This window comes from Nyctibius grandis, chromosome 1, assembly GCF_013368605.1.
Source record: "Nyctibius grandis isolate bNycGra1 chromosome 1, bNycGra1.pri, whole genome shotgun sequence".
NCBI lineage: Eukaryota > Metazoa > Chordata > Aves > Nyctibiiformes > Nyctibiidae > Nyctibius > Nyctibius grandis.
In genome coordinates this window covers 2720091-2746600 of record NC_090658.1, presented here as the reverse complement: position 1 = coordinate 2746600, position 26510 = coordinate 2720091, and the positions used below count along the sequence as shown (strand labels likewise).

Below are 26510 nucleotides of genomic sequence, written 5' to 3'. Positions count from 1 at the left end.
TTGCTGTGAGGTTTTTAACCTGGATGCAGAACACTTTTGTGCTGCTTACCCCTTACAAATAGCAGACCTTGTGAGGGCGATGCGGTACCTTGTAAATAGAGAAAAATATTTGTTATTTCAAAAATACGCCCTTGTCCGCTCAGTCCAGGAGTACGCTGTGGAGGGGACTGACTTTGTACTGCTTTGTATTGTCTTTATGCTTCTCTTTTTGAGTGTAAAAGATGAGGAGGAACTAATAACAACTACAGCTCTACTACCTTTAAAATTGCACTAAGATTTCAAATGGATTATATCATCTCACTTGAGTTTGATTATTCAGAAATCAGTCTAAGTGTTAAGACTAGTCTGTAAGAAATGACAGAGCAGCAGGGTTTTTTTTGATCAGTTCCTATTTTTAATTACAGTCCATGGAAATTTAAATATTTACTGTATACTGATATATTGTACAACTAATTTGGATACCTACCAGCCTTTTTTATTATTTGTCGTAAGGAAAACCAGCCTGAATTAACCAGTTTAAAACTGCTTTTAAAAAAAGGTTAATGTTTCTGTTTTCAAATACCTGACTGCAAAGCAAAGCTTCCCCTGGGATTTACTTGCTTTCTCGTTGTAGGGAACAACGTCTCGGTGACCGTAGAGGTAGATCCTCAGCATCCAACCATGCTCCCCGAGTGTTATTTTCTTGGAGCAGATCACGGTAAGGCAGCAGACATACATACACTGTTTGTTTCTCTTCTAGAACCAGGTCTCTGGTGAGCAGGTACTAGTGGAAGCTGTGTCAGACCCCTGGGGTAAACTTTACTTAAGCAGAGCCAGGAATTAAGCTGAATAAGTGTACAAGAGAGTTTTACACAGTAGCTGCTGGGGTTTTTACCAGCCTAAATCCATAGCACGCTGTTTTGCTCTGTGAGTGACACTTTTCTCCACTCCTTTCCTAGCACAGTTTAGAGGGAACCCTGTGCCCTACAGCTGATTACTCAATCGTGTTTATATTTTAATATTTTCTTTAAAAAAAAAAAAAATTAAAAGTTTACTATATGTGTCCTCATAGTGTTTGGCAACATTTAAGTCTCTTACTCCATGTCCCACAGCTTTTTACCAACTTTTTAAAGTAAATAAGATCGTATGTTCAACACTACGATATTTTAAATATTAGTGTAATGAATTTCCAAAACTAAAACCTAAGAGCAGTTGTTGGCTTAGGTACCTTAAATAATTTTAAAAAACCCAACTCATGCCTTTGCCTTCAGTGCTGAAATAGAAGAGGTCAAATGGGGTGGGCGAAGGAGATCCTAAAGATGATGTAATTATTTATGTACATTGTTTGCAGTGGTTAACCCTTTGAGAATTAAGCTGAACAACAATATGCACTTATGGTAAGCATCTTTAATAATACAAGTTTGATACTAAAATGGTATTTGCCATCCCTCGTGTTTACTTTTTTCTTCCCCTCACTCCTGCAGGGATCCAGAAATCAGTTTACTACAGAACTTGAAAGACCTCTTAGAAATTGATTTTCCATCTCGTGCTGTGTTAGAAAAAAGCGTAAGTTGCTTTTTGTTAATGATCAGTTGTTGTTTCTCCATAAGTAAAATTTAAATGGTCACTTCATACCTGCCAGCAAAAATAACAGACTTAGAAGAGAGGTAATTGGATTAATATATTGTCATAAGGAGTTCTGAACTTGAGGCAACAATTGTCAGAGCTTGTTAACCTTTGATTAGAGGTGCACACTTCCCTGTGGCCTTCAGAGCAGCAAGGCGATTCATAACAGGCTGCGCTGTTAGGAGGGAAAGAGGAAGTTCCAGAGTAGCTAATGAGATGTGCAAAATCCAAACATTCTGTTATGGATGTTGATGACTTAAGTCCTAATTAGGTAGAGCTGCTCAGAGGGGACAAGAGGCCATCTAAATACTGGTGCATTTCAAACAAACTTGGAATTAATTTTTGACAATGCTGTAACGCTGGATTACCAGCTTTGCTTCCACTTGTGAAATTTTTAAATTAATATCTGACTGCGAGGTCTTGTGTCTGATGTCCAAATGCAATGACAAATTATTGTGTCTCATAAAAAAGAAACACAAGGGTATGAAAACGCTTATCAAACTAGACATAATTCAGTGAGAGGATAAAATATAACAGAGCAAAGTCTTGTACATCTGGCAACTCAGCTCACTCCTTATACCATAACGGTGTAAACGTATCTATTAAAGGCAAAAATATTTAGTAATTCTAAGAAGTAACAAAAAAAAATGCAAAAGCAAAGACAAATAGAGGAACATGTTTTCTGTGTTACCAGCCCTGTTTCTTCCTGGCAGTTGTAGGGTAAGCTAAAACATGTTGTGTTTTAAGGATTTTGCTAAGGACTGTGGAATCTGCTACGCCTATCGCCTCGAGGGCGCCACTCCAGATCAAGTGTGCAACGATCCCCGATGTGGACAGCCTTTTCACCAGGCTTGCCTGTATGAGGTAAAGTGATTAATGGGACAAACTTGCTCATTAACTCACCAATTCTAGAAAATAAGCATTGCCCAATTAAATGGCAGATGAAGCAAAGTCCTTTTAAGGAGTGCTCCAAGAGTCACTCGCTGTGCTTCCTCTTCTAACCCACAGTTCATAAATCAGCTCCCTGTGGAAGGGAACGTGCCTCCCTGTGTGGTTACACAGGCTGACTTGACACACACCACGTCAGGTGTTGATCAAACGAACTCTGTTTGGAAGAACCCCTGGTAACAGGTCATTCTTAAATCTGGTATGAAACAAATGTGAATTTTAATCCACTTACTTGTGTTGCAGTGGCTACAAGGTCTTCCTTCTAGCAGACAGAGTTTTAATGTCATATTTGGTGAATGTCCGTATTGTAATAAGGTAAGGACATCTAATGGAAATGAGTGACTGAACTAGATGGTGGGCGGTAGCTTAGATAAAGGCAAAACCTGTAACAAAGTCCATTGTAAAACAGAATTTGTGGCTACTGTCTTCCCTTCGCACACTGGAACGAAGAGAGGAAAACTACGTTCCCATGTGTTTAATCCATCAGTATTTAAAGGTTTTCAGAAGCAGTATAAAGATGGCTACACACCCGTTATCAGCACACTAGTGTCAGAATAACGAAATATCACACCCCATTGTATTTCATACTTTTTTAATGTTGCTGTAGCAAAAGTCCAGTTTCAAAAATTAAAAAAACCACACCAACATTTGTAACAGAAAACAGCCTGGTACAGATAGTTTAGTGTGTATGTAACTATTGGGTGCAGACTTGGAAAGTTTAAGAGAACTTGCCTTTAAAAGATGTGTCTTGACAGTATTATTTTAAAAAAATCTTTTTCAAGCCATTGACACTGAAATCTTCAATGAAGAAACTCTGAGAAAAAAACTGCGTGCTGGGAACACCACTGCGCTTACACCGACGGCACTAGAACCGCGACATCAAAGGAAATACAAGGAAAGTACTATTAGTAGCAGCAGTACCAGTATAGCTATACTGTAGTGGTATGTTTCGCCAGTAAACGCAAGCCTAAAGAGAACAGCTAGAGAAGGCCTAGTGCTGTCAGAACCAGGTTCTTGCAATGATCCTGGATGATCCGTAGTTAAGAGTTGATTGTGTTTCTTTCTGGATTCTGAGAATATTGCTCGGGGGTCGAAGGGTGGTAATATTCTTGCAGTGTCTTTCTGCGGGAAAAAATAAATAGTAAGAATAAACTTAATATTGAATAAGTGAGATGTGAATCAGAAAAACAGAGCTGCCAAAGGTGACATGATGACAGGTATTTAAGTTACGCTACAGAAAGCAATGCAATTCTTACAGAGTCTGAACTCAAACTTGCAGGTGTAAATATACTGTATATTAAGTGTATAACATTAGGTATGATTAAACACCTTCTAAAGAGACATACTCTATTTGTTACTGAAGTCGACAGCTGAAATTCTTCTACATCTTTACCTCGTTTCCAAAAAATGTTAATATATTCAGTCTTTAAAGTGTTCCTGCTAATAAAGTTTTAGCCTGGAAATGCTAGATGTTACTTTGAAGTTTGGTCTGCTGTTTTAATGTGTATGTTTTTGCATGTCATAGTGAAGCTAGAGTGCTCCTGATTTATCTCACAGACAGCACAAATATGCTAGTAGTGGGCTTTTTGTTCTAGTTGCAGAGGGTGGGCGTTGGGGGTTTTTAGGTCTCCAGCTGCAGTGTCATCCTTAGCTTACCTTTTTGATCTCCATCTCTGAAAGGAATCCCCAAACACTACGATTCTGTTTCTCACATATCTAAGGGTTGACCGTATTGCCCACTGTCCCTTGGAAATATTTCCAGCTTTGGGTTCCTTTCTGTGATCCCATTCACAATACGTTAATTTTTAGCAATACATCCCACTTAATTTCAACTAGCCATATAGCTTTCTTGGTGAAAATTCATAACCTAAATTGTATTTCTCTAACAGGAATTTCCTGTTTTCCTGTTTTATTCCTCTTTCCACATGTCTGTTTCTTTTATTTGAATGAAAGATGGGCCCCATGTGATAGAAGGATACTATTATGTCCAACATAACATAAAGGCAGCTCATAGGTTTTTTCTTCTCTGCTTTTTGTTGTTGCCATATTATTTTCTAGCTGTTACTTCTGCCTTCCTCACTCTCTCTTTCCCAGGTTCTCCGCTGTCCCGCCTCTCACAAGCATCCTACTCCTCTCGGTCAGGTGTTTCCCTTTCAGCATAGAAATGTTTCTCAGTTTAATTTATACCTAAACTGTAACTGCTTTCCAGCAGCAGCTTACCCAGCAGAGCCACTCCTCCTGTCACTGTCCCAGCTGTGGGCTGTTTTTCTGAATGTACTTCCCCAAAGGATAAACCAGGGAGAAAGAGAGAGAACTTCCCCTCCACGTTCTGTATTCAGACCTTTAACTGCATCGTCTCTAAAGGCAACAGCGTGGCCATCCCACCTAAGTGAGGTGCCTGCCAGTAGCTACTCCCAGCAGTTGCCTAACCAAAGTGTTTGGAATTGCTCTCTGGAGAATCTTGACAGCCTCTCACCACTCTAGTTCCTGCATGAACCATTGTTTCTCTTCCCCCTTTGTGCCTGAAGAATCCTCCTGAATTTTCATAACCTCGGTACTCTGAAATTTCCTGTAATTGAGAGGAAGTCTGCAAAATGAAACTAATGCAATCCTGCCTTTTTTTCCTTCTCCAGTTTCTCATTTGAATATCTTAAATGTTATCTGACATCCATTTTAACTCCCCTGCTCTGCATAATATTCAGTGAATACCACAGAACTATTCTACACAGGTGCAGCATTATTAATCACATTGGCACAGTGGCTTTTCTAAATCAAAACACAAGCATAACCTACATACTAGACCAGTGATTGGTCCCATTTCTGTACAAACGGACTTTTCCTTCCTCCCACAAAAAGGAGGGAAACACAAATCCCCAAGTTACTCTCTGGTGTCAAGATCTACTGATCTCTTGCTGTTCAGTAAACAGGGGAAGTTACACCAGCTCTTTTCCCCTATGTCATGTTGGAAACCTAACTGTGGCTCTCTTTGCATATCTACTTCTTTCTTGGGACTAAAGTAGCTTTTCTACAAAATAGAAGGAGGGAGGGGATTTGTGGGAGAGATTTGCTACCTTTTTTGGCTAATATCTTTTAAATTGTACATTTGAGGACTAGGGACTAGCACTGGAATATCTTCATATTACAAAGTTAATTTGTTACTTTGAGTCACTGTTGTGTCAAACTCCACAGACTTTTCAGAATCTGTCTAGCTTGCTATCAGCCAAAACATCTCCAGAAAGCGTTCTGCTCACCCCTTGACTGCCTGATGCTCTCAGGTACAGCTGTGCTTTTTCTGCTTCAGCCTCCTAGCTTGTACCGGAGTCTCCAGGCAGTGATCAGCAGACTGCTTGAAGCAAAGAATTTTGAATTAATAATGAAGCTATCTTTAAAGTTGCATTTTTGTGCTTATTAGAAATGGTCCTCATTTAACAAGCTGTTTTTCTATATGAAAGAAAAACAGGGCAGAATCACTTTGTTAAAGTATACTTAAACTCCACGGAAAAGGAGCACAGTGTGATTACTGAGATGTATTTTATTCTGCATTATTTTTACTAAAACCTTGGTTAATTTTTTTAATCAATTTTTTTCCACATACAGTTGAAGAGTAAGACTGAACACATTCATTCAACCCTTCTATGCCGTAAATTACCAATAATATTTGAGGTTAGTTAACTACTACAATCCTCAGATTAAAAAGTCAGAATTTAAGAACTTAATTAAAGAGCACTATGAAGTTTTCCACTCCTTAGAAAAGGAAACTACTGAAGTCAGTTTCTACCAAGAAAACAACAGGGTCCACAAAGGGAGACTGTCATTTCCCAACACTTATCTGCACGCTGGTGCACTGCTATACCACCAAACTACGGAAAAAACTGGAGTGGCAGTTTACTACTAGTATGACCAAGCAACTCTACACAAACTTCTAGTGTTTGGGGCAAACACCTAGCTTAGTTTGCATACATTTAGCTTAGGCTTGCTTTGTGCTGGTGTGGCTTTTCTTTTTTTTTTTTTAAACTCTTCTTTTTAGAAAAGATGCTCTTTCTTTTGCAGGGTGCCACGACTGTTCTAAGGTAACAGCAAAACCCTCACCTGTTGTGGGTGGTCAGGCTCCTGAATTGTAGGGTAACATTTAGCTGGCTTCTCTTCAGCCTGGAGTTGCCGGCGTGTGACACGAATATGGGGCCTGCTTAGGCAGTTGGACTCTTCCTCTTTCACCTTGTTTTGCTTCTGTTGCGCTGGATTCGGTGAAGGCTTCGGTAAGTGAACCTGTTGATGTACAGATAGTAACTCTGTAGGCTGAAAAGAATTCAGTGATGTTCAAAATTACCACAGGTACCATTCCAGTACTGGGACCTGTCAGGTTTGAGACGGGCAAGGATAGTGCCCTGTCTGCACTTATTACCTGGGCTATGCAAGAAGCTCTGGAGTTTCACATTTGCAATACAAACCACTATGCATATGGCAGCTTCTGGAGCTTGAGACATGGCTCCTGGCTTTTTTCAAGCCCTCTTCTCCCTTGCCCACCCCAGAAGGTGGACGTTGAGCTAACAGAGCAGACAAACTCCCAGGAGATACCATACACTACTGCAGTGCCCAAATCCTCACCTGCTGAGGCTCTGTTTGGTGAAGCTTTCTGTTTAATATACTTGGCTTTTCTTCATCTTGGAGTGGTTTTCCTGTTACCCCGGCACAGCCTTTGTTTTGACAGGCGTATTCTTCACCTTCCATCTTTTTTTGCTTCTGCTGAACTGGTTTGGACATAGCCTTTGGTAAGCGAACCTGCTGGCATACAGTGAACAATTGGATAGTTAAAAAAAAAAAAGGGTGAGTATTTCAAAGAGAAAAATGTTCTGTCTTCAGTACCGAGCACATTTTAATTATCAATAAATGTCTTTTTCAAACAGTACAAAGTTAGAGCTCTGCTGTATTTGGGAAGTACGCTAGAAAATAAACTTGAGTTGTACATTTCAAAACATTCACTAAAAACCTTTATTAGGAATGATGCCAGGAAGTCACTGTTTGTTTCATTAACAAGTAGAGCTGAACGCATTTCGTATCACTGGCTTGGGTCAAATGCAAAACTCTCTAAAGAAAGATAATCACTAAGTCTTCTGACTCGGGTAATCTAATTTTAAGTCTTATATTTTTTTACAGTCTTCTAAAATGTAAATGGGGAATACACGGTGAATAGTTGCATGAGTTAGTGCCATTTTTTCCAGTGCTGCTCTAAGCACTAAGTATCAAATGATGTCTGGTTTTGGCTTTTGTAACTGGGAAGACAAATGTAGCCAAAACCCCGGCTGTATGGCACATGCCTTTGGTACTTCTGGCACACCAGTAACTCTGCGACTGTACTGTTTGCATATGGTCCGCTATGCAGCAGCTGGATCTGAATACAGCAGCTAAAGAATCACAGAATCACAGAATGTTAGGGATTGGAAGGGACCGCGAAAGATCATCTAGTCCAATCCCCCTGCCGGGGCAGGATTGCCTAGACCATATCACACAGGAACGCGTCCAGGTGGGTTTTGAATGTCTCCAGAGAAGGAGACTCCACAACCTCTCTGGGCAGCCTGTTCCAGTGTTCAGTTACCCTCACTGTAAAGAAGTTTTTCCTCATATTTATGTGGAACCTCCTGTGTTCCAGCTTGCACTCATTGCCCCTTGTCCTGTCAAGGGATGTCACTGAAAAGAGCCTAGCTCCATCCTCATGACACTTCCCCTTTACATATTTATAAACATTAATGAGGTCACCCCTCAGTCTCCTCTTTTCCAAGCTAAAGAGATCCAGCTCCCTCAGCCTCTCCTCATAAGGGAGATGTTCCACTCCCTTAATCATCTTCGTGGCTCTGCGCTGGACTCTCTCTAGTTCCCTGTCCTTCTTGAACTGAGGGGCCCAGAACTGGACACAATACTCCAGATGCGGCCTCACCAGGGCAGAGTAGAGGGGGAGGAGAACCTCTCTCGACCTGCTAACCACACCCCTTCTAATACACCCCAGGATGCCATTGGCCTTCTTGGCCACAAGGGCACACTGCTGGCTCATGGTCATCCTGTTGTCCACTAGGACCCCCAGGTCCCTTTCCCCTACGCTGGTCTCCAACAGCTCTGTCCCCAACTTGTACTGGTACATGGGGTTGTTCTTGCCCAGATGCAGGACTCTACACTTGCCCTTGTTATATTTCATTAAATTTCTCCCCGCCCAACTCTCCAGCCTGTCCAGGTCTCTCTGAATGGCTGCGCAGCCTTCCGGCATCTCAGCCACTCCTCCCAGTTTTGTGTCATCAGCGAACTTGCTGACAGCGCACTCTAATCCCTCATCCAAGTCATTAATGAATATATTGAATAGAACTGGTCCCAGAACCGACCCTTGCGGGACTCCGCTAGACACAGACCTCCAACTGGACTCTGTCCCGCTGACCACCACTCTCTGGCTTCTTTCCTTCAGCCAGTTTACAATCCACCTCACTACCCGATCATCCAGACCACACTTCCCCAGTTTAGCTGCGAGGATGCTGTGGGAGACCGTGTCAAACGCTTTACTGAAATCGAGATAGACCACATCCACAGCTTTACCATCATCTATCCACCGGGTAACATCCTCATAAAAGGCTATCAAGTTGGTTGAGCAAGACTTCCCGTTGGTGAAGCCATGCTGAGTGCCCCTAATGATCCCCCTAAAAGAAGAAATAATGGGCTAAAGAAGAAATAATGGGCTGCTTTTTTAGACTGCAAATTAAATACATACAGGAGATAGATAGAAACTGCACAAACTTAATACCTGTGAAAGTGCCACTCGTCACTTCCTATACCGTTTAATTCAAAACACCTTTTAAGATTCTAACCCATAGTTCTGCTCTGTGAAAATTATTAATGTTTAGAAACATAAAGGTGTATCTGCTCTGAATAACAACTCAGGCTAGTTTCAAACAGTCTACCCCAGGACAAAACACAGCAGACAGCCCTGAGAAATGGAGTTACACAGGCGAGGCTCAGTGCCACGCTGATGGTATCTGAAGGCAGGGGCCCAAGCTGTTTTCTCTGCATCACATCCCGGTACTGCGCCACGCAAGAGCTGCTCAGCTTGTTGACAGCTACCTCTGGTATCTTCACAAGGTACAGACCTGAAATGACTACATCACTTTCAAAACAGGACTTAAAGCACTTGTGAAAATATTTATTTTGTGCCTAAAAATGACCATATTCCACACTAATAAAAATTACAGGTTGGTATTGATGTAATTATTTTTTAATATGAGATCTAGGAAAGCCAGCAGGTAGTCAGCCGGCCTTGCCATACATCATTTGGCCCTAATGCTAGCACTTTCACTGCAGGTGAAACAGCTGAAAATATTTATCCAGTGCCAAAACCTCTGGTAAACAAATCTGAGAATTAATGCAATTAATATTTTATCACCTATGTTTGGTGTGCAATTGGAACAAAGAACCAGGAGGTAGCCACTGTTACGCTTTCCGTGTAATCTCAAGATTAGATTCATGTTTCTATACTTACTGCATCTTAAAATTCATGTTCTGTAGCAATTCCTTTTCACATCATCTTCAAGGAGCTAGTGTTACGGGACCCCCTTTTGGTACTTACAGGTGTTTACTGGTCTTCAGAAGGGAATTAACCTAAAATCACCTCTTTCCTGTGTACCAAACTGGTACAGGTGGAATCAGACAGGTCATCTGGAGTCAGATTCTGCTCATAAGCAAGAAGTGAGGAGACAGGGGGTTGTTTGGAGTGGCTCCCCCTATTCTTAGGTTGCCTCTTTAATGGGAGAAGTGTTTGGTGAATAAAAGGAGAGGTGGAAAGGGAATGCAGAGGGCCGAGATGAAAAGAGTCAGACTAGGATAACGACAGACAGTGCCACGAAGAGATGCAGTGGGAAGTGCCTGCCTGTCGTCAAACACTTTGTCAGGGCTGTAAGCACCAAAGTGAATATCCTCCACAGCCAATAACCACAGATTGAAAAATCAGGTTTTCTGGAAATAGCAATAAATTTAGAGCAAGTTCAGTTATCTGCTCTCTCTACTTGTGTTTAAGTGCTCCTTAAGTCCTTAGAATAACCCTAGAAATTTCCTTTCTGCAGCTGTTTTGCAGTGAATGTTACAGGAACTGGCACATGTAAGCAGCAGAACTGGCTGAAGAAACATGCTAAAAGCAGGTGATGGTTGGAGCAGTGCTAGCATTCTTACTGTTCCAGAAACAAGACATCCAACGTTAAAAATTTCTCTGAAAAAGTGATGACAGGTGCCATGATTTAGTAATATGCAGCCACATTCTTTCTCTGGTCTTGTCCTTGGCCATCAAACCCAATTCCGCTTCGTCCTACCGCCCCAGAGTGGCGGTACCTGACACTCTCATTCACAGGTTTTTCAGCGGGGTTGTGCACTTGCAAATAGGAGCTTTTACAGCCTGGAAGTTCAGGATCATCTTTTATGCCAGCATACTGTCAAGTCTTAGGCCAGGCAGTAAGAAGCAAATAGATTTACTGTTTAGTATCTAAGAAATCAAAGACTCTTGTGAACCAGAGATCCAATAGGATCAGGTGGAGATCAGATAACAGCTACCTGATCTATCAATTCAGAAAATAGTACAAACTTTTAAAAAAAGCTTCTCAAATTAGTAAGGACAAAGTGGTCACCATCACAGCAAAAGAAATACTGTCACTGAAATAGCTTTTGGTTTTGTTAAAAGAAAAAAAAGTTATAAAAACAGGAAGTCACTAGAATTGCTAAAATAAGTATCTGTAATTACCAAGATCAAAACCCACTGCCTTTTTATTAAACATGAACTTTTGTTCTGCCTTCCATAATACGTAAATAGTGCTGACAATTGGTTTGTGAGGCACTTGCTACAATAAAATGTAATTGTATCATGAGAGAAAGGTGACAATCAGGAGATCATGAAAAAATTACATATTCTCACTGGTGGTTAATTAGCCATGCAAAACCCCCTCAAACAGATATTCTCTTCTATTAGGAATGATTACTATGCAGGCCTACAGATGTCAATACCACAGTCATTCAAATACTTCTTTCCCTACTAATTGAAGGTTGTAAAGCTCTGGTGCCAAGGTTTTGCTTCCAAAGAGCTAATTTATGACTAGAAGGATATTTTATGTCTTCAGTTGCAGCAGCTACAAAACTCAGCAAATCAGAACCATCTGTGCACTGATACTTGAATCACCATTCATCCAGCAGCCTATCAGTCACATTAGTTTGCATCCTGCATTCTTGGCTCACGTACACTTGTGATGGTCCAAAGTTCACCAGAAATATTAAAAATGGATGGTACCCTGACCCTGCCTTATCGCACGCGCATCAGAGAGAGAACCGGGGCTTTTGCATACGGGGAGTTTTGAGGCAGAGGTATGATGGGACTGACATTTCGCAGCAAGTCCAGCGAGACTGCTAATTACCTCAATCTCCGCTTATTAAAACATGGGGTTTTTAACTGTATAGTTTCAGACTTCAAAGTACAGAAGGAAAATAGAACACGATGGCTGTCAGTTTTAAAATTCTGTGTTAGTGCATCACATAGCCCTGCATACCAATAACACCGTCAAATCCCAGAATAATACCTCTGCCACATTAGTGGCTGCAGGAGTATAAAGGCAAATGACAAAGAACAGTTTGAAAGGGAGAAAATTAATTAAATGCTTTCGCTAATAAAGGTAACTTTGCTTCTAATCTGGAATGAAGGAAAAACCTGGCATTCAGGCTTGTCTTCAAGATGGCAGTGAACAAAGTCCTTGACTTCCCCATTATCCTGAAAGTAAATCATTCTCCACAGACCTACCGCTTTGAAGTGAGAGGCTGTGGGTCAAAAGGACTCATGACAGTTCTTCCTCCTTAAGGGCTGACATCCCACTTTTTAGCAAAGCCAGGGGAAACAGGAATTAACAAACATGGTGTATTTAAGGCAAAAGAACTGCTGTGTCAGTCTCATTTTGAGATCTTAAACTATTTCCTCTTCTACAAAAGAAAAGGCAACACAACCAAGCAGGAGATGTCAGAAATAATCCCAGCACTGTCTTACTTACTCTTGATGCTTTAGCAGCGCAGTGATTTTGTGTGCGTGCTGCAGCGGAAAAGTCCAGAGGGCCATCGTAGCGAGTTCCACTCGACTCTAGTCCATCCAGCAGGATTTGCTTGAGCACTTGATACTTCGGCTTCTCATCATAAGCTAAGCCATAAACACATGCCAAAAACTTGGACAGTTCACCTGTGGAGCATATTTTAATGTAAACGTCACTAGGTGTAGGCTTAGAACTTCAGAAAGAATTTAATTCCCAAACGGACGCCAATCCTACACTGCCAAACAAGATGACACAATTTCAGCTGAAGACGCCCTCAAAACCCAGAACTGGCACTACCTTGTCTTTGCGAGATGAGAAAAGGAGACAGACAAGCTAACCCTTAAGTGCTGTGCTTTGTTATGCACATGCACTAATTTGTGTGGTACCGAAAGCTAAGTATAAAAATTAATCAAAGTATCAACAAATATTGATACCTGTCTAAACCAGAAGTATTTGATATTTGATAGATCATAATACTCCTTTAAATATTAACTACTGTCAACAACACTATTTTAATCTGCATAGATATTATACTTTGAATGCTTTGGAAAAAAGCAACTTTTTTTTTTATTTCTAATACTTGGACAAATATTGTCGTTGAGATTACATCCTAAAGCAGCCTAAGAGCAGCATTATTTTGCTGTCGTTATCAAGTGGTTCTAGAAACAGGGAAACCACTGAATGGGCAGAAATAATGCTATTAGGAAAAACATATGGGGGTGGGATCAAACTTTGCTTTCCCGTTGAAGACCCAAGTGTATCCTAAAACTGGAATACTACACCAGATATTAGCATCTGGTAGAATCCCAGAAGTAAAGATTTACTAAATATGTATACACATCATGAATATATTTTATGTAATGTATGACGCATTACAATAATTCAAATACAGAAATGTTATGAAAGTAAGGGAATAAATCAAAAATAGATACTGACCTTGGAAGGAAGTTTGGTGTTTTCCCTGGGTTACTTTGGTACTTCAGTGAAGCAAGAAACATGACAAGACAAACCGTCCAGTCATTTGCTTTTTCAAACCCTCAATACTAAGCAATAAACCTTTTGTAGACAGTTGCTTACTATTTCCATACTAACAGCTACTTGTGTTGCTGAGATAGTCACTGCTTCCTAACGCCTTGGATTACATTTGGCTAAGATCCCTCACGTCACTCTGGCGTACATCACAGATGAGACCGATCGAGATTTTTGTACCACCACACACCAGGGCTGAAAATTTAGCCTTCCATGTCTGTGTCATCCACTTAGTACTTGTTTATGGGATAATGCAGGAAAGCAGCAGAAAAAAAGGTGCTGCACTAAAAGCATGAAGTATCCCGAGTATCCTGGACCAGCAGGCAGCAAGAATCATTTAGTGCAGTGACCAGCATTCAACAGCATCCAGAAATTTACCTTCTCCCCTTGCAGTAAACAAGCCTTCGAGCCAAAAATGCTTAAAATATAATAACCTGGTACACGAAGGGCCTGATCCAGTTCCACCCAGATATATCAGTTCCATTAAATTGCACCCTGAATTAAAGGGCGTGACATATGATCAAACAATAAGTATTACATAACTACTGTGTTATCAGCTAAATGCAGATGTTGCAGGCCGAATTCTTCTGTTGCTCAGGTATGTGTACAAGTGGTTCACGCAGGCTTGATTTCAAGGGCTCCCATTAGGATGACTTCTGCTTGCACCCTAGAGTTCGCCCTAAGACCAGAGCCCAGTAATACTGCACAGACTCAGGTCTGGTGAAGGCATCTCCCTTAAGGTGCACAACTTAGCAATTACGTTTAAGATTTTAAATTGAAGGCTTTGTGAAATTTGTGTTACTTTTATACCGCTTCCCCCAAACAGACTAAGACATTTAAGTATTTTTTGTAACAGACTAAAGAGCTATGTGGTACATCCTGCAAGCACACTTACTGCAGCTGCTTCCAGAAGAATCCCATTCCATCACTGAGTCTGGGAGCTCATCCATAAGCCTGAAACAACAGGAGAGTGCAACAGTTTAATGTGGTTTTGGAGCAGGTGATTCTTCATTTGGGATTTAGGAAGACAGCAAGTCTCAATTCCAAAGGGAGTGGACCTCCGGGAGAGCTAATGATTCACAGTACTGCTTTTAAAACAAAATCTCCTCTTACCAGCTATATTTTTAACTCTTTGGAGACTGCTGATTTCAGCAAGACCAGGCTTACAGCTAAGACTGCACTTAAGTTTTTCTTTGCAGATGATTTAAGCTTTTTAAAAAGAAAGAGAAAAATCCTTTGCATTGAAATGGCTTGTTCTGATTTCAGCTTAATGATTCATATTTGTATTTCGGAATTTAAGAAGCAGTTCTGGTCTGCCTACTAGTCATTTAGCATCAGGTTCTTTCTGCCATGTAGCTCAGGGGCAGCGGGGTGATGGCTGTCAAAATTACAAGCAGGCACGGCAGGGACAAAAGGGGAGAGGAGGTTACATGACCTTAAGTCCCATGCACTTCATAAACTGAAGGGCAGGGCCACAGATGTACTTTCTATCCATCCAGAAACAGAAACAGCAAAGGATGCTGGAGCTCGGAATCAATCATACCCTAAAAGCGGACGAAGTCACGCCAGCTCTCATCCTTGTGCAGGCATGAACCAGGATGATCTCCTAGCACCTGGAGGAACCTGCAGCTGCACAAGCCCCCTGGCCCCGAGTAAGTGAAACCTGTTACTTCAGTCTAGCTCTTAATACTGGTAAGGGATCCCTTTTTTTTGTTCGTTTGTTTGAAGAGCCATAAAGGTTCACCAATCAGTAACAGGATGCATAAAGTTGGGGCACGTAGGCTAATAACCTTCAATTCCGTAATCTGCTCTTTACTATCAGAAACAGGGGTTTCAATTTTGGGGAAATGAAACATGTAAACATAAATATTTTCCTGTAATCTAGCTTAAATTCTAATTCAAACAGAGCCTCTCCTCCACTTACAGCATGGCATTAACATTTCTAAACTCAAATACCCCCTAACCAATGCCCAAAGCTGTGGCCCAGTTGCCTCATGGCCCCAGCATTACTGGGAGGAAAGACTAAGAACTTGTAACGAAGGGCCGAGAGGATGAGACAACTGGTGAACAACTGGTCCTGCTCGGGCTCCTGCCTTTCAAGTGCACCCCTCCTTCCAGGCCCAGCCCCTTCTTCCTCACCTTCACACAGACCCTGCAGCAAAGGACTGGCAGGCTCAGAAGTGATTCTACTGTGCTGGTAACATACGTATTAACTTACAACCAACTGGGTACGCACACATATATGGATGCTTATTTCTGGCCTTTGAAAACAGTGTAGGCACTGAAAATTAAGATAAATAAAAGGGGACAACCTGGGCAAGTTACCTCATACCAAGAACGTAATTCATTAGACTTCATATTCATAGGATATTTCTGATAAATGGAATCTGTATCATTTTCTGTGCATTTCCTCTCAGCATCTGTCTGCTTGGCATCCTGAAAATGCCAGCAGTCTAAGGGTTAACCGCAGGGGAAGAATTAGTGAAGCAGCTTGATTGATTAAATTGATTTAACATTGAATTGTATAAGTGCTACCTTGCAGGGGGTTGTGTAATGATTAGAACTTCTAAAGGAGAAATATTAAACATAACATCCGATGTCACCATTTACAGATGCAATCTGTACTATCCGCAGTCTGCAGGCTAACCTTTCTCTCTGTTGAGAGCCGATGCCACACTGAATTTGCAGATTGATTTCTGCGGACCAGCCATCCCTATTGTGCACCTCTGTTGTGACTTGCCCTACTTAAAAGTTTGCTGCCTTCTCCAGTTGTGATGTTACACTTACGGGTAACTACTCCTCTGTACAGCCTTCTACAGGCTACACTGTACCACATGCAATTAACTCTCTAAGTCCCAACTGTGCAAGCAGAGAAAGAAAACACTAATACACTCTGTTGCTTTAGTAAGCTCTAAATGAGTCATGCTGGGAAAAAGGAAAGATTTTAATCAAGTTCTTTAGTATTTTGGTATTTAATTGTTTGTAAGAGCAGTAGGCTTATATAATGTTAAAAACCTACATAAAATCATCTGAAAAATAGTATCACATAGAAAGTTAAATAAATTGAATGCACATGGGGTAAAGCTTCCAAGAGATGCTTGTACCATAGTCTCTACAAAGCACCCATGAAGTTTAACGGAAACACACAACAACCTTCTGTATGTGCAATAAGGCCTGCGCTAATTCACAAATGTTTTCCTTAAAAAAAAAAAAATACTAAAAAAATACAGAGCAGACAAAATGACTGTGAACTGTGCATTTGAATTTATCATCTCTCTGCAGCAGCACCTACACAAACACATAGAAGCAGGTATATATGCGCACAGAGTTCACATTTTTAACTGCTTCTAACATCGCTCAATTAAAGAAAATGGTTTTAGCTTTCTCGTAAGGTGCTGTTCTACAGGATGTACAGCTGTCTTTTTCAGACCCGTTTTAAGTCATGAGGACGTTGCAGGGTTCTAGGGTGGTGTGTGTATGTACATGTGTACATGTGTGTGGTGTTGTATTTTTACTTTGTTTTCGCAGTCTGGACAGCTACAGGGTCCTTCAGGTTCTGTTCCCAGGGTAGCTTCCCACATAACCATTGCAGCATGCAGTAGCCAAGGATTTGAAGGTCACCTCGCCTGGACGGGGCTAAAATGTGGGGAGGGAGAGGGAAGAGAAAAGAAAAAAAAAAAAGATGAAGAATAAGAACCTCTTCTTAGGAAATAGAAGAGACTTTGATTGAACTAGTGTTGATGAAATATGAAAAAGGCAAATGGGCAGAGTGTTTTGTTTATTCAGCTGTATTAAACCTAAAACGCCCCGGCATTTGGCCACAGTCCACAGACAGGCAGTGACTTGTTACTGTTGAAGTAAGGGTCAGTTTCCTCACCTCCTCCAACTTCATCCTTCCTCAGTCTGGCCTGTCACATGGACTTGATCCCCATGGCCTCTGACATGATCCAGACAGCCCATAACTGAGTACCAACACTTTCTCAAAGAGCCAAGCAGTAAAACAAAGAAATAAATGTCTGCTGCTAAATTGCTAACACATGTTCCAGGAAGTCCATGGGGTCCACATTGGTCATGCAGGGACCCTGTGAGTGCAGACTAAACACTGATGGCCTTTCCTGCTCTCCTACAGAGCTATTTGAACTTGGAAGATATGACAAAACTGCCATCTAGTGTACAGTTACACACCAGAGTTGTCTGCTCACGAGTACCAGGAACTGTTTGTTTAGAGAGTTGTAGCACAAGCTAAAATACACTTGCTGTTTAGCAAGTCCTGGGTAAACTTACCGCTGCTGCTTCCAAAAGGGAACTTATTTCAGGAACAACTTACTCTCACCCTGCACACCCCTAAACGATACACTAACTACAGAATATTAACTACAGTAGATACAATTCAATCAAAAATTAAACCCATCCCCAAACATCTTCTATGCAGAAAAACACACAACTGAAGTTAATCTATAGATTGACTTTTCCAAGAGAAAGAGGAAAAAAAAAAGGTGCAATACTACTAGAATTGCAATTGCTTGCTGCTGTTCCAAGGAAACCAAACTTGAACAAACTGAACAAGCAGGATTGCTGCAGTATTTCTTTGTACACATTTGACTTGCAGCCTACAGTTTGCAAGTCAAGTCCACATGGAATCTGCAGAAACAGAAACTGTTAATCCTGACTGAAGACAGACAGAAGTAGAAGTTACATTTATACTTTTCCAAAACGAATTTGAACTTTCCAGGAATGAAAGATCTCAGATTTGTTCAGTACTTTTTGTCTAGTGTAAAGACTAGTAGTTGAGCACAGTGCTGTTAATCCAGCTGTAAACAGATACCGTATTTTATGGGCCTTCATTAAATAAATCCCAGAAAGTCACTCAGCAAACTTATCTTTTAATCTCAAAAGTCATCTGCTAAAAGCTACGGTGCCAACACATCATACCTGTTCCTTGTTACCGTACACGCATTATTGTAAAAGCAGATTAGTTCTTATACATTCTCTATCTTAACTGCTATTAGACTATGGGATTATTAAAGGCCCTTCAATCTAACAACGCCACACTATCCCTTGGGTGTCGTTTATTTTCTGCACTAGATTCAGCAACATCCTAATGCAAGACTTGGCTCTCGTATTAAAATAAAAACACAGTCTCTACCACTTGCTGTTCTGTAGTGATTTCTTCAGCCATAAATCTCCTGTTAACCGTGGAACAATTCCATTCACACACATGTGTTCACAACTCCTTTTTCCATTAGGGCAATCCCAGATTACAACCACATAAGCCAGGATTTTTGATTGAGGATCCTCTAATTTTCACACAAAGCTTTTCTGGCACCTGTTTGTGTAAGATGGGCTACAGAAAGTGGCCTTTTGAGAAAAATTGTCAAAATTACAATGGACCGCTTTTTTCCACTGAGGGACTAATTGATATGAATATGTAAATAATGCTAAGTCAATTCCATTGCAGAAGCTAACCTAAGATAACTGGTTTTCTGACAAAACAGTCCCCAGAGAGTAAAGTTTACTTCACAGTTTGGCCAGGACTAATTACCTTCTCACTCAATGCGGATCTTTCAGCCATTTCCTGACTAACGCTAGGGCAAAGCCATCACCAACAGAGATGCAAGTGCAAGTAAGACTTTACTAATACCTTCCTACAGCCACAGTAGTCAGCTGGGGAAAAAAAAAAGCAGTACATGTAACTAAGCCATACATCACTACAAAATAAAAAGGGAAATGTTTTACAGAGATGGTAAACTCCTGTATCACTTTATCTCCCAGGTCACTGCAAGTGTTACTGCATAAAGACACTTACATGTGTTTTTCATAGAACCACATGAAAATGTCAACATTTGATTATTTGGCTTATTCTCTCTCTCTGCTCCTTTGTCAGCTCAGGATTAGAGACACTAACTTCCTCAACTGTTAAAATCATTTAGATCTGTATAAAAAAAATATTCAGCTAACTAATCTTTTAATGAATTAATATTATCTATGAACAATGGAATAATCAGATTTTTCACCCCAAATAAAGCACTCGTATGTAAAATTCAACTATATGTTTACTTGCAAAAATAAATCAGCTAATACAATTGGAAAGTACAAGAATTCTTGATAAACATCAGCTGAGAGAAGTCAATCTGGCTGCATTTTAAATGTGACAGCCATGCAAAAATAAAACGATTCTGCCTGTCACTGTTGCAAGAGTATACACTCAAAATAGTACGTATTTAAATCAAATTCTCTTACTTCTCTGTGACTAAAAACTTGTTGGGATTTTTTTTTCTTTCTTTTTTAATAGATATTTGATTTCTGCTTTTCTATTAACTAGGATTTTTTTATTATTATTTTAGTCTCATACGAAATGCTATTTAATGGGAACATGTTGGTGATATTTTATTTCACAATATTTTTATGGTTTAATTTTTTAATTTGAAGATTTAAGGCCTGATTCTGTCCTTACTCCTGCCAAGATAAATCAGGAACAACTCCACTGAAGTTAATGAATTAACAACCACGTCAATGAAATCGGAGTCGGGCCATAACAAGTTTTATACACACCACAAACATATACTCGACGTGCAGGCGCAGGGTTCAACGGTAACTCAGAATAACATAACTGAAGCAACTCACCCTGGGAAGAAAATATATTGTGTATCTCTGTTTACTGGATTTGGGAGCTATCTGAGCCCTAATTTATATTCACATTACTATTTCAAAATAGATCATAAACGATACCACACCAGCCACAATATGCTCTCAAAACTGCACTGCTCCCAAGAACTCATCTGAAACCCACGTGAAAATGGGAGTTTTCCTCGATGGCCCATATTAAGCTAACTTTCTCAAGCCTTCTGTAAAGATCTAGGAGGCTAACGAGTGACAGATGAAATGTTCTTCTATTATTTTTAATTAGCACTGTTCCATTATAATTTCACCGTTAGTGTTTCTTTAGATGGGAAGCTTTTCATAAAAAGGAAGATTTTAGTTGCATCTACATGCCGTGGAGCCTCCAATCCTCACTGGCATTCCAGCATACAAATTCATGTTAATTCACAAACAAATATAACTCATACCATAGCCATTAATCCACAAGCCCATAAAGGAAAGGAGTGTTAACATGACCATGGAGAAATATAATTATGTTAAAAACGTATCATCACAATGTTTTACTAAATGAACTAAAAGTGATATAAGTTCTTAAGGTTGAGATTATAAAAAAACAGGCAAATACAAGACTTGGCAAAAATCAGTGCCTATGTTAGGGGCAGGAGAAAGGAAAAGACCAAAAAAAAAAAGCTAATAATGAAGTATTGCTTCCCCAAGGTACTGGCCAGTCTGAGGAGTTCACTGCAGCAGGATAGTGACTAACTGAACAGAGTGGGCGCCTACAGAGAACAGGTTAGATAAACATAGTTAAATTTAAGATAAATTTTAATGCTTGGAGGCAGAGTTACTCAGTCTCAGGCAGGGCAACTGCCAGCAGGGGCTGGGAACAATCTCTCCTCCCACCACGTACAGTTCTGAACCATTGGCTTGACACATTGCTGCAGTACTCAGTGACAAGAACCACCACCACGGAATGCTGGAAAGAAAAATCCAGTGCAAACATGGTGTCACCACCACTGGACTACAGCTCTGCCAGAGAACTCAGTCTGGGGCATGGCAATGAGCAACTTTTCCTGCGCCAGCTATGGTCTCTCTCCTAAACTCGGATCCTACAGCTGTACCCTCCACGGGTCGTACGGCTGGTCAGCAGGAGACGCTGCCGAGCTGGCAGGAGGTTCCTGCAGTTGTTCACAGGGAGGAGACAACCGTGACTCCCCAGCACTGACCTCGCCTTGGGCGGGTACAGAGGTGCCGTGCTGAAAGGAAGAGGGCTGGAATCCTGATTTGGTGGGGAGAAGTTTATGTCGTGGGAAGGCTGGAAGATGCGAGGGAACTTCACCACGAGATCTGGGTAGGAGATAAAATGGTGGTGACAAGAGCTGCGGGGACCTGGTCGGAAGTAAAAGGTTCCAAGCTTGCAGTAAGAATGTGTGGCAGGAGAGTGGGGACAGGAAGTTTTACTCTTCTTTCACATCTGTGTGGCAGAAAAAAAAATCACAAAGGTAAGGGGCTGACAAGTAGGGGCTGACAAGAAGCTCTGAGATTCGCTAACTTTTTGAATTCCTGGCGCAGAGAATGAGAGCCAAAATGAAACAGCCAGTTCCCAGCCATACTCCGCAGTTGTGCTGGGAAGCTGTGGTGCTCGTCATCTTAGTTTTGCTGCTCTGGACCTTCTTGGCAGGACGGAATACGTTTACAGAGGTGATTATAGGAACCTATTCAATCTTCTCCTTGCTAAAGCCCAACTCTTCTTTTGCTTACAATGACCTCCTGCTCCCTTTTATGCTGGGCACACATTTCTAATCCAACACTCAGAAACTAAAACATCTTTTTGTTTATTTCACACTGCAAAGTTCCACCCATTTTTCACCAGACAGGTTATATTTTCCTTTTTTTTTTTTAGGATTTACAGTTTGTCCTGCACACAGTCTTTGAGAAACACATAGAAAACTGCAGCAAATCAATAATTCATTTGACCAACCAAAAAATCCAGCAGGCTCCCTCTGACTCCTAACTATACATGGACAGATGCCAAATAAACCTCTTGATCCAGAGCCATTTAGAGCTCTGTTCTCTAGAAGCCATGTGGGCTCAGACAGAATATGTTTCCAAGCATAGGTGTTTATATTCTTGCACATACTTCCTCAGAAAATGAACCCTGCACATATTCCAGTCAACCCCTGTGCGTAAAAGAAAAGGAAAAACGGACAAGCACTGAGCTATGTTTTTAATATCAAACAGCAACAGTTCTGTCAGACCAGTGGGGAAAATAAGAACAAGAACTGCCGAGCTCTCCCTGCAGTCAGCCCACGCCTGCATTGCTCTGTACAAACACAGCACACAAGCATCAGGACGGACCTCAAGGAGCGCACGCTGCAATAACCCAACGTAAGGGGCACAACCTGGCTAAAATATGGCATCGAACATAGCTGCAACTGCCTTCCCCAACACAGGATATCGAAGTAAAGACACTTTTCCTCGATGAAACCAACTCAGACAAAACATATTCACCAGCTACAAAAAAAAAGTGAGGCCTGACTGAGGCAAATGTCATCAGACATTCTACTTAGCCTTAAGCTTGTCAAAAATCACCACTACTGTCTTAAGCAGCTTTTACTACTCCAGATGTAGATATATGTTGTGCAAGGATTTCAGTAGGCCCTGTACCCAATGTGAGAGATGGCAGAATTGCTCATAGTGACTCTGAAACATTGTTAAAAGGGAGAGTTACCTTGAAATCTATGGCAAATACAAATATATGCTAGAGGGAATTCTACATAGACAGTTCATACTCTTATGTTCATCAATGATAGCAAATTAAAACTGGTCGTATGCACTCAATGCACAGGACTGGAGTATTTAAAAAAAACTCAATATGTTAAGCGCAGTATATCTCCAGAGAAATTAGGTATTGACTGCATGCCTCAGTGAGTAGAAAATCTACAAAAATCCATAGGAGGCATTGATCCAAATATTACTTTTTAACACTAACTATGTAACAATTTTTTAAACGTACACTGGGTACAGATATAATTCTCTTTAATTATCAATCAACAAGCAAAAATGTAATACTGTTTATACAGTATGGTCTTTAAAAATGAATACACTCAAATACTACGCTAAACCTAACAATGCAGTTGTGCCATATGCAATTTGCATCAAAATAAAGAGGTTTTAAACTTAAAAAACCCACAAAGCCGTGCAAAACTGAAGACAAAACCAGCATGAAGAGCTGAGACACGAGGCAGGGCAGCTGCCCCCAGCCTTTCCCAGCTCAGGGAGAATTCCTCCTCAGTTCCAGCACAAAGTCAAAGCCACCAGCACCATCAGTGTCCACCTGCACGCACTAAAGGATGAATCTATGATTCATGAAAGTAACTTGTTTGAATGCAGCGATTCACCATCAGCTGCCACAGGAACAGCATGTCCAAGCCCTTGCCCGAGGCTGTCAGAAGAACAGGGACTAATTCTACCACACAAGTGTTACCACGCAGTGGCCGCTGGTAGGAAACTTTCTAAATCTCAGTGGACTGCGTAACCTCTACACCTGATGAACTCCAGAGAGTTTGGGCAGTAAGTAGGCATGCAGCAGGGTTAATCTCTTGATACACCTGGGGAAACACCAGTGTCGATTTGAATTAGTGGGCAGTCATTGCATCTGATTGGCTTTATGAAAGGAGGTTATCAGCTTTAAGCGTTGCCAAGAGACACTTTTGAAAGCAACAAATTCATAACTTTGTTTTAAGTTTCAGCACATACCTCAAATGGCTCTATGTCTTCAAGTAGGTACTTTATGAATAAAGACAGAGCAAGTCAGAATGTTCTCATTTGTCTGGCTCAATACAGCAACTGGGACTATTCAGCGGTGTTGAGGTTTGAGATATATTTATGTTGCTACGTACACTCAGGAAATTCCCTCTGGAAAGGATCTTATTTATATAAAATAACATTTAAAAATGGAACTACATTCTAAAAGCCTTGAAATAAATATTCCACCCTGAAAAACTGGGTAACACTAGAATGAAGCTGTCTATGCAGCTTTAATTTGCCAACAGTGAAACAGTCTTTAAACACTTCTCAGAAGAGCTCCCCACCTCGCTTGGTACAGGAGACTGCACCAAGATTCAATCACAAGTCGGGAGTACAGGAGATTGTTGAGCAAAGAATTGCTCCTTTGCCCCAACTGTTGGAAACATCTCCACAACTCTAAACCTCACAAGAAGAGATGAGATGAGGGAAACCAGCCCCTGCGTTCTGCCACCTGGACCTGTGCAATCCCCGACAGAAGACGCTGCAGATGCCTGTTTCCCTGGGATGGTGAGAGACCTGCTGCAAATGGGAAACTGGTAACTGGACCTCAATGGATTCAGGCTGTTACAAGGTCAGAGCTGAGGCATTCAATGTGAATAGTTTGGATTCTCAGCACCATACCAGATATTACACGATGTTCTGCAGGCTCTTCTGGAGGGAGCATCAGAAAAATCTGCGGATTTTGTGTGCAGCTATGAACAAGCAAAAAATTTTCAAGCGTAAGATGGGGGTAAGCTCCCTCAAGCTATCTTTCTGAACATTTTGTTTTCTGGAGTCCTCCGCTTTTCACTGATTCCATCATGGCTTCAGCTACTTGAGGGGGTAATCTAACCCACAGATTGCAGAAGGCAACAACTCACACTTGCACGTGCACACCCTTCGCCACCCAAGTCTGAAAATTTCCCTGCTCTTTCAAATAAAAGGAATTCTCAGTTCTGTAATCACATCAACAGACACCTGTCCACTAGACAAACTGGCTGCTACAACTATCCAACTGCCAAATCCCAAATACTGCAGCCTCCACCTGTTCTTCAAACAGCATCCACATCAAACACTAGTACACAGCCACACCGCTCACACTCCCAGGAAAAACAGCCAGAATCAGGTCTCCAGAAAATGCACTGCAGGCTCAGGAGGGCTTGAAACAGGCTGAAACAGATGCCCTCTTCACAACAAAATATTTTTTAGCAGGTGAAATTGTGCAATTGTCTTAGCAGCAAATAGTTGACAGTCTTATTTCATTTTTCCTAATGACCAGAGTTAAACGATTGCAGGTTTTAACAGCGCCGGCAAATTATCAAGACCCTCTACATTACATGGTCAATGGTCCTTTTAATAGAAAAAGCAATAATATACAGTTGTTTGTGCCAACTAAAACTCGTTAGAAAGTATTAGTTTAAGGTAACAGTTCAGCAGCTATTAACAAGCACAAATTTCTACAGTTATCACTTGTGACACTATGATCCTAGCAAAGCTGGCAGCAGAAAACCGTTCCTTTTGTTTTAGAAGATCTTGGTGGGGGGGGGGGGGGGGGAATATGGGAAAGAAAAGTTAACAAAAACACTGTTTCATAGCAAGAGTCAAATTGTTTCAATAATCACCATTTTTTTCACTAGCATAACATTACAATTGACTTTTTGTCTTGCTGACATAGCAAGTAAGAAAGTTGTGTTGCATTGACCATATTGATTGTGAACAATGCAGCCATCAGTGGGACTTTGCACCATATATTTTCGATATTGACCTCCCATTCCCTTTTCCATGGCTCTATGGGTCTGCTATTGGATTTGGACTGCAGTGTAATAAACAGCTAAGGTTTAATTAATGGTAAATGAATACAAGACATAGGTTATGACTTTAACTAATTAGGGAATTGTTGAATTAAGTCTGCCTTGGAATGCAAGGCAGTACAATCAATATCCAATAAAAGGACTATGTATGTAATTTACCTGCAAATGTGTTTCCAATACCATCAAAGTGAGTTTAAATAAGTAAGATATATGAAAGGCTACTGGAAAAAGATTTCAAAAAGTTAACACTTTATGGCTTCAAAAAAGGTTTTTCTCCTTGCAGAAGGAATGTCATCTTGAAATATCCTCCCATAACACAGATGGTGACACTCAGACACAGCCCTCCCTAAAGCACAGTGCAGACTCGAAATATTTTTTCTTGACAATGCAACATAAGCAAATACTGCCTCTGCCTGCCTACAGAGTACAGCAAACACAAACCAGTACTCCCAACATGAACCAATTAAGTTTAATGGCAAGCTCTTCGTCAGGCATCTTGGCCCACCTTCCAGTTCCATACGTGCAGCAGCCTTTCAGTTTTCATCGTGCTGCCCCCCTTCCCCCAGCAGCCCTGGAGAAGCGTTCCCAGGTACAAGAAGAGGTCACCACACAAGGGGCTGATCAACCCTGAGCAATCCCCAAG

General features: G+C 41.0%; 2 protein-coding genes across 5 annotated transcripts in view; one reads left to right on the top strand and one right to left on the bottom strand.

Annotated features, from left to right (window-relative positions):
* Positions 1 to 3937, top strand: part of FANCL (FA complementation group L) — a 29080-nt gene extending 25143 nt beyond the window's left edge. For both annotated transcript variants that reach the window (XM_068420652.1, XM_068420736.1), the window contains 6 exons: positions 614 to 697; positions 1331 to 1376; positions 1464 to 1545; positions 2353 to 2469; positions 2797 to 2868; positions 3336 to 3937. In XM_068420652.1, coding sequence (XP_068276753.1) covers positions 614 to 697; positions 1331 to 1376; positions 1464 to 1545; positions 2353 to 2469; positions 2797 to 2868; positions 3336 to 3371 — 437 coding nt within the window. In that variant the 3' untranslated portion in view covers positions 3372 to 3937. The remainder of the gene's footprint in view (positions 1 to 613; positions 698 to 1330; positions 1377 to 1463; positions 1546 to 2352; positions 2470 to 2796; positions 2869 to 3335) is intronic.
* Positions 3155 to 26510, bottom strand: part of VRK2 (VRK serine/threonine kinase 2) — a 46928-nt gene continuing 23572 nt past the window's right edge. Inside the window, exons 9-15 of one of the 3 annotated variants that reach the window (XM_068420527.1) lie at positions 17183 to 17303; positions 14563 to 14621; positions 12603 to 12784; positions 7159 to 7335; positions 6643 to 6819; positions 5805 to 5896; positions 3593 to 3675 (exon numbers count right to left, since the gene is read on the bottom strand). In XM_068420527.1, coding sequence (XP_068276628.1) covers positions 5825 to 5896; positions 6643 to 6819; positions 7159 to 7335; positions 12603 to 12784; positions 14563 to 14621; positions 17183 to 17303 — 788 coding nt within the window. In that variant the 3' untranslated portion in view covers positions 3593 to 3675; positions 5805 to 5824. Of the gene's footprint in view, positions 3676 to 5804; positions 5897 to 6642; positions 6820 to 7158; positions 7336 to 12602; positions 12785 to 14562; positions 14622 to 17182; positions 17304 to 26510 lie in introns of all 3 variants that reach the window. The other 2 variants (XM_068420347.1, XM_068420439.1) reach the window with 2 other exon arrangements.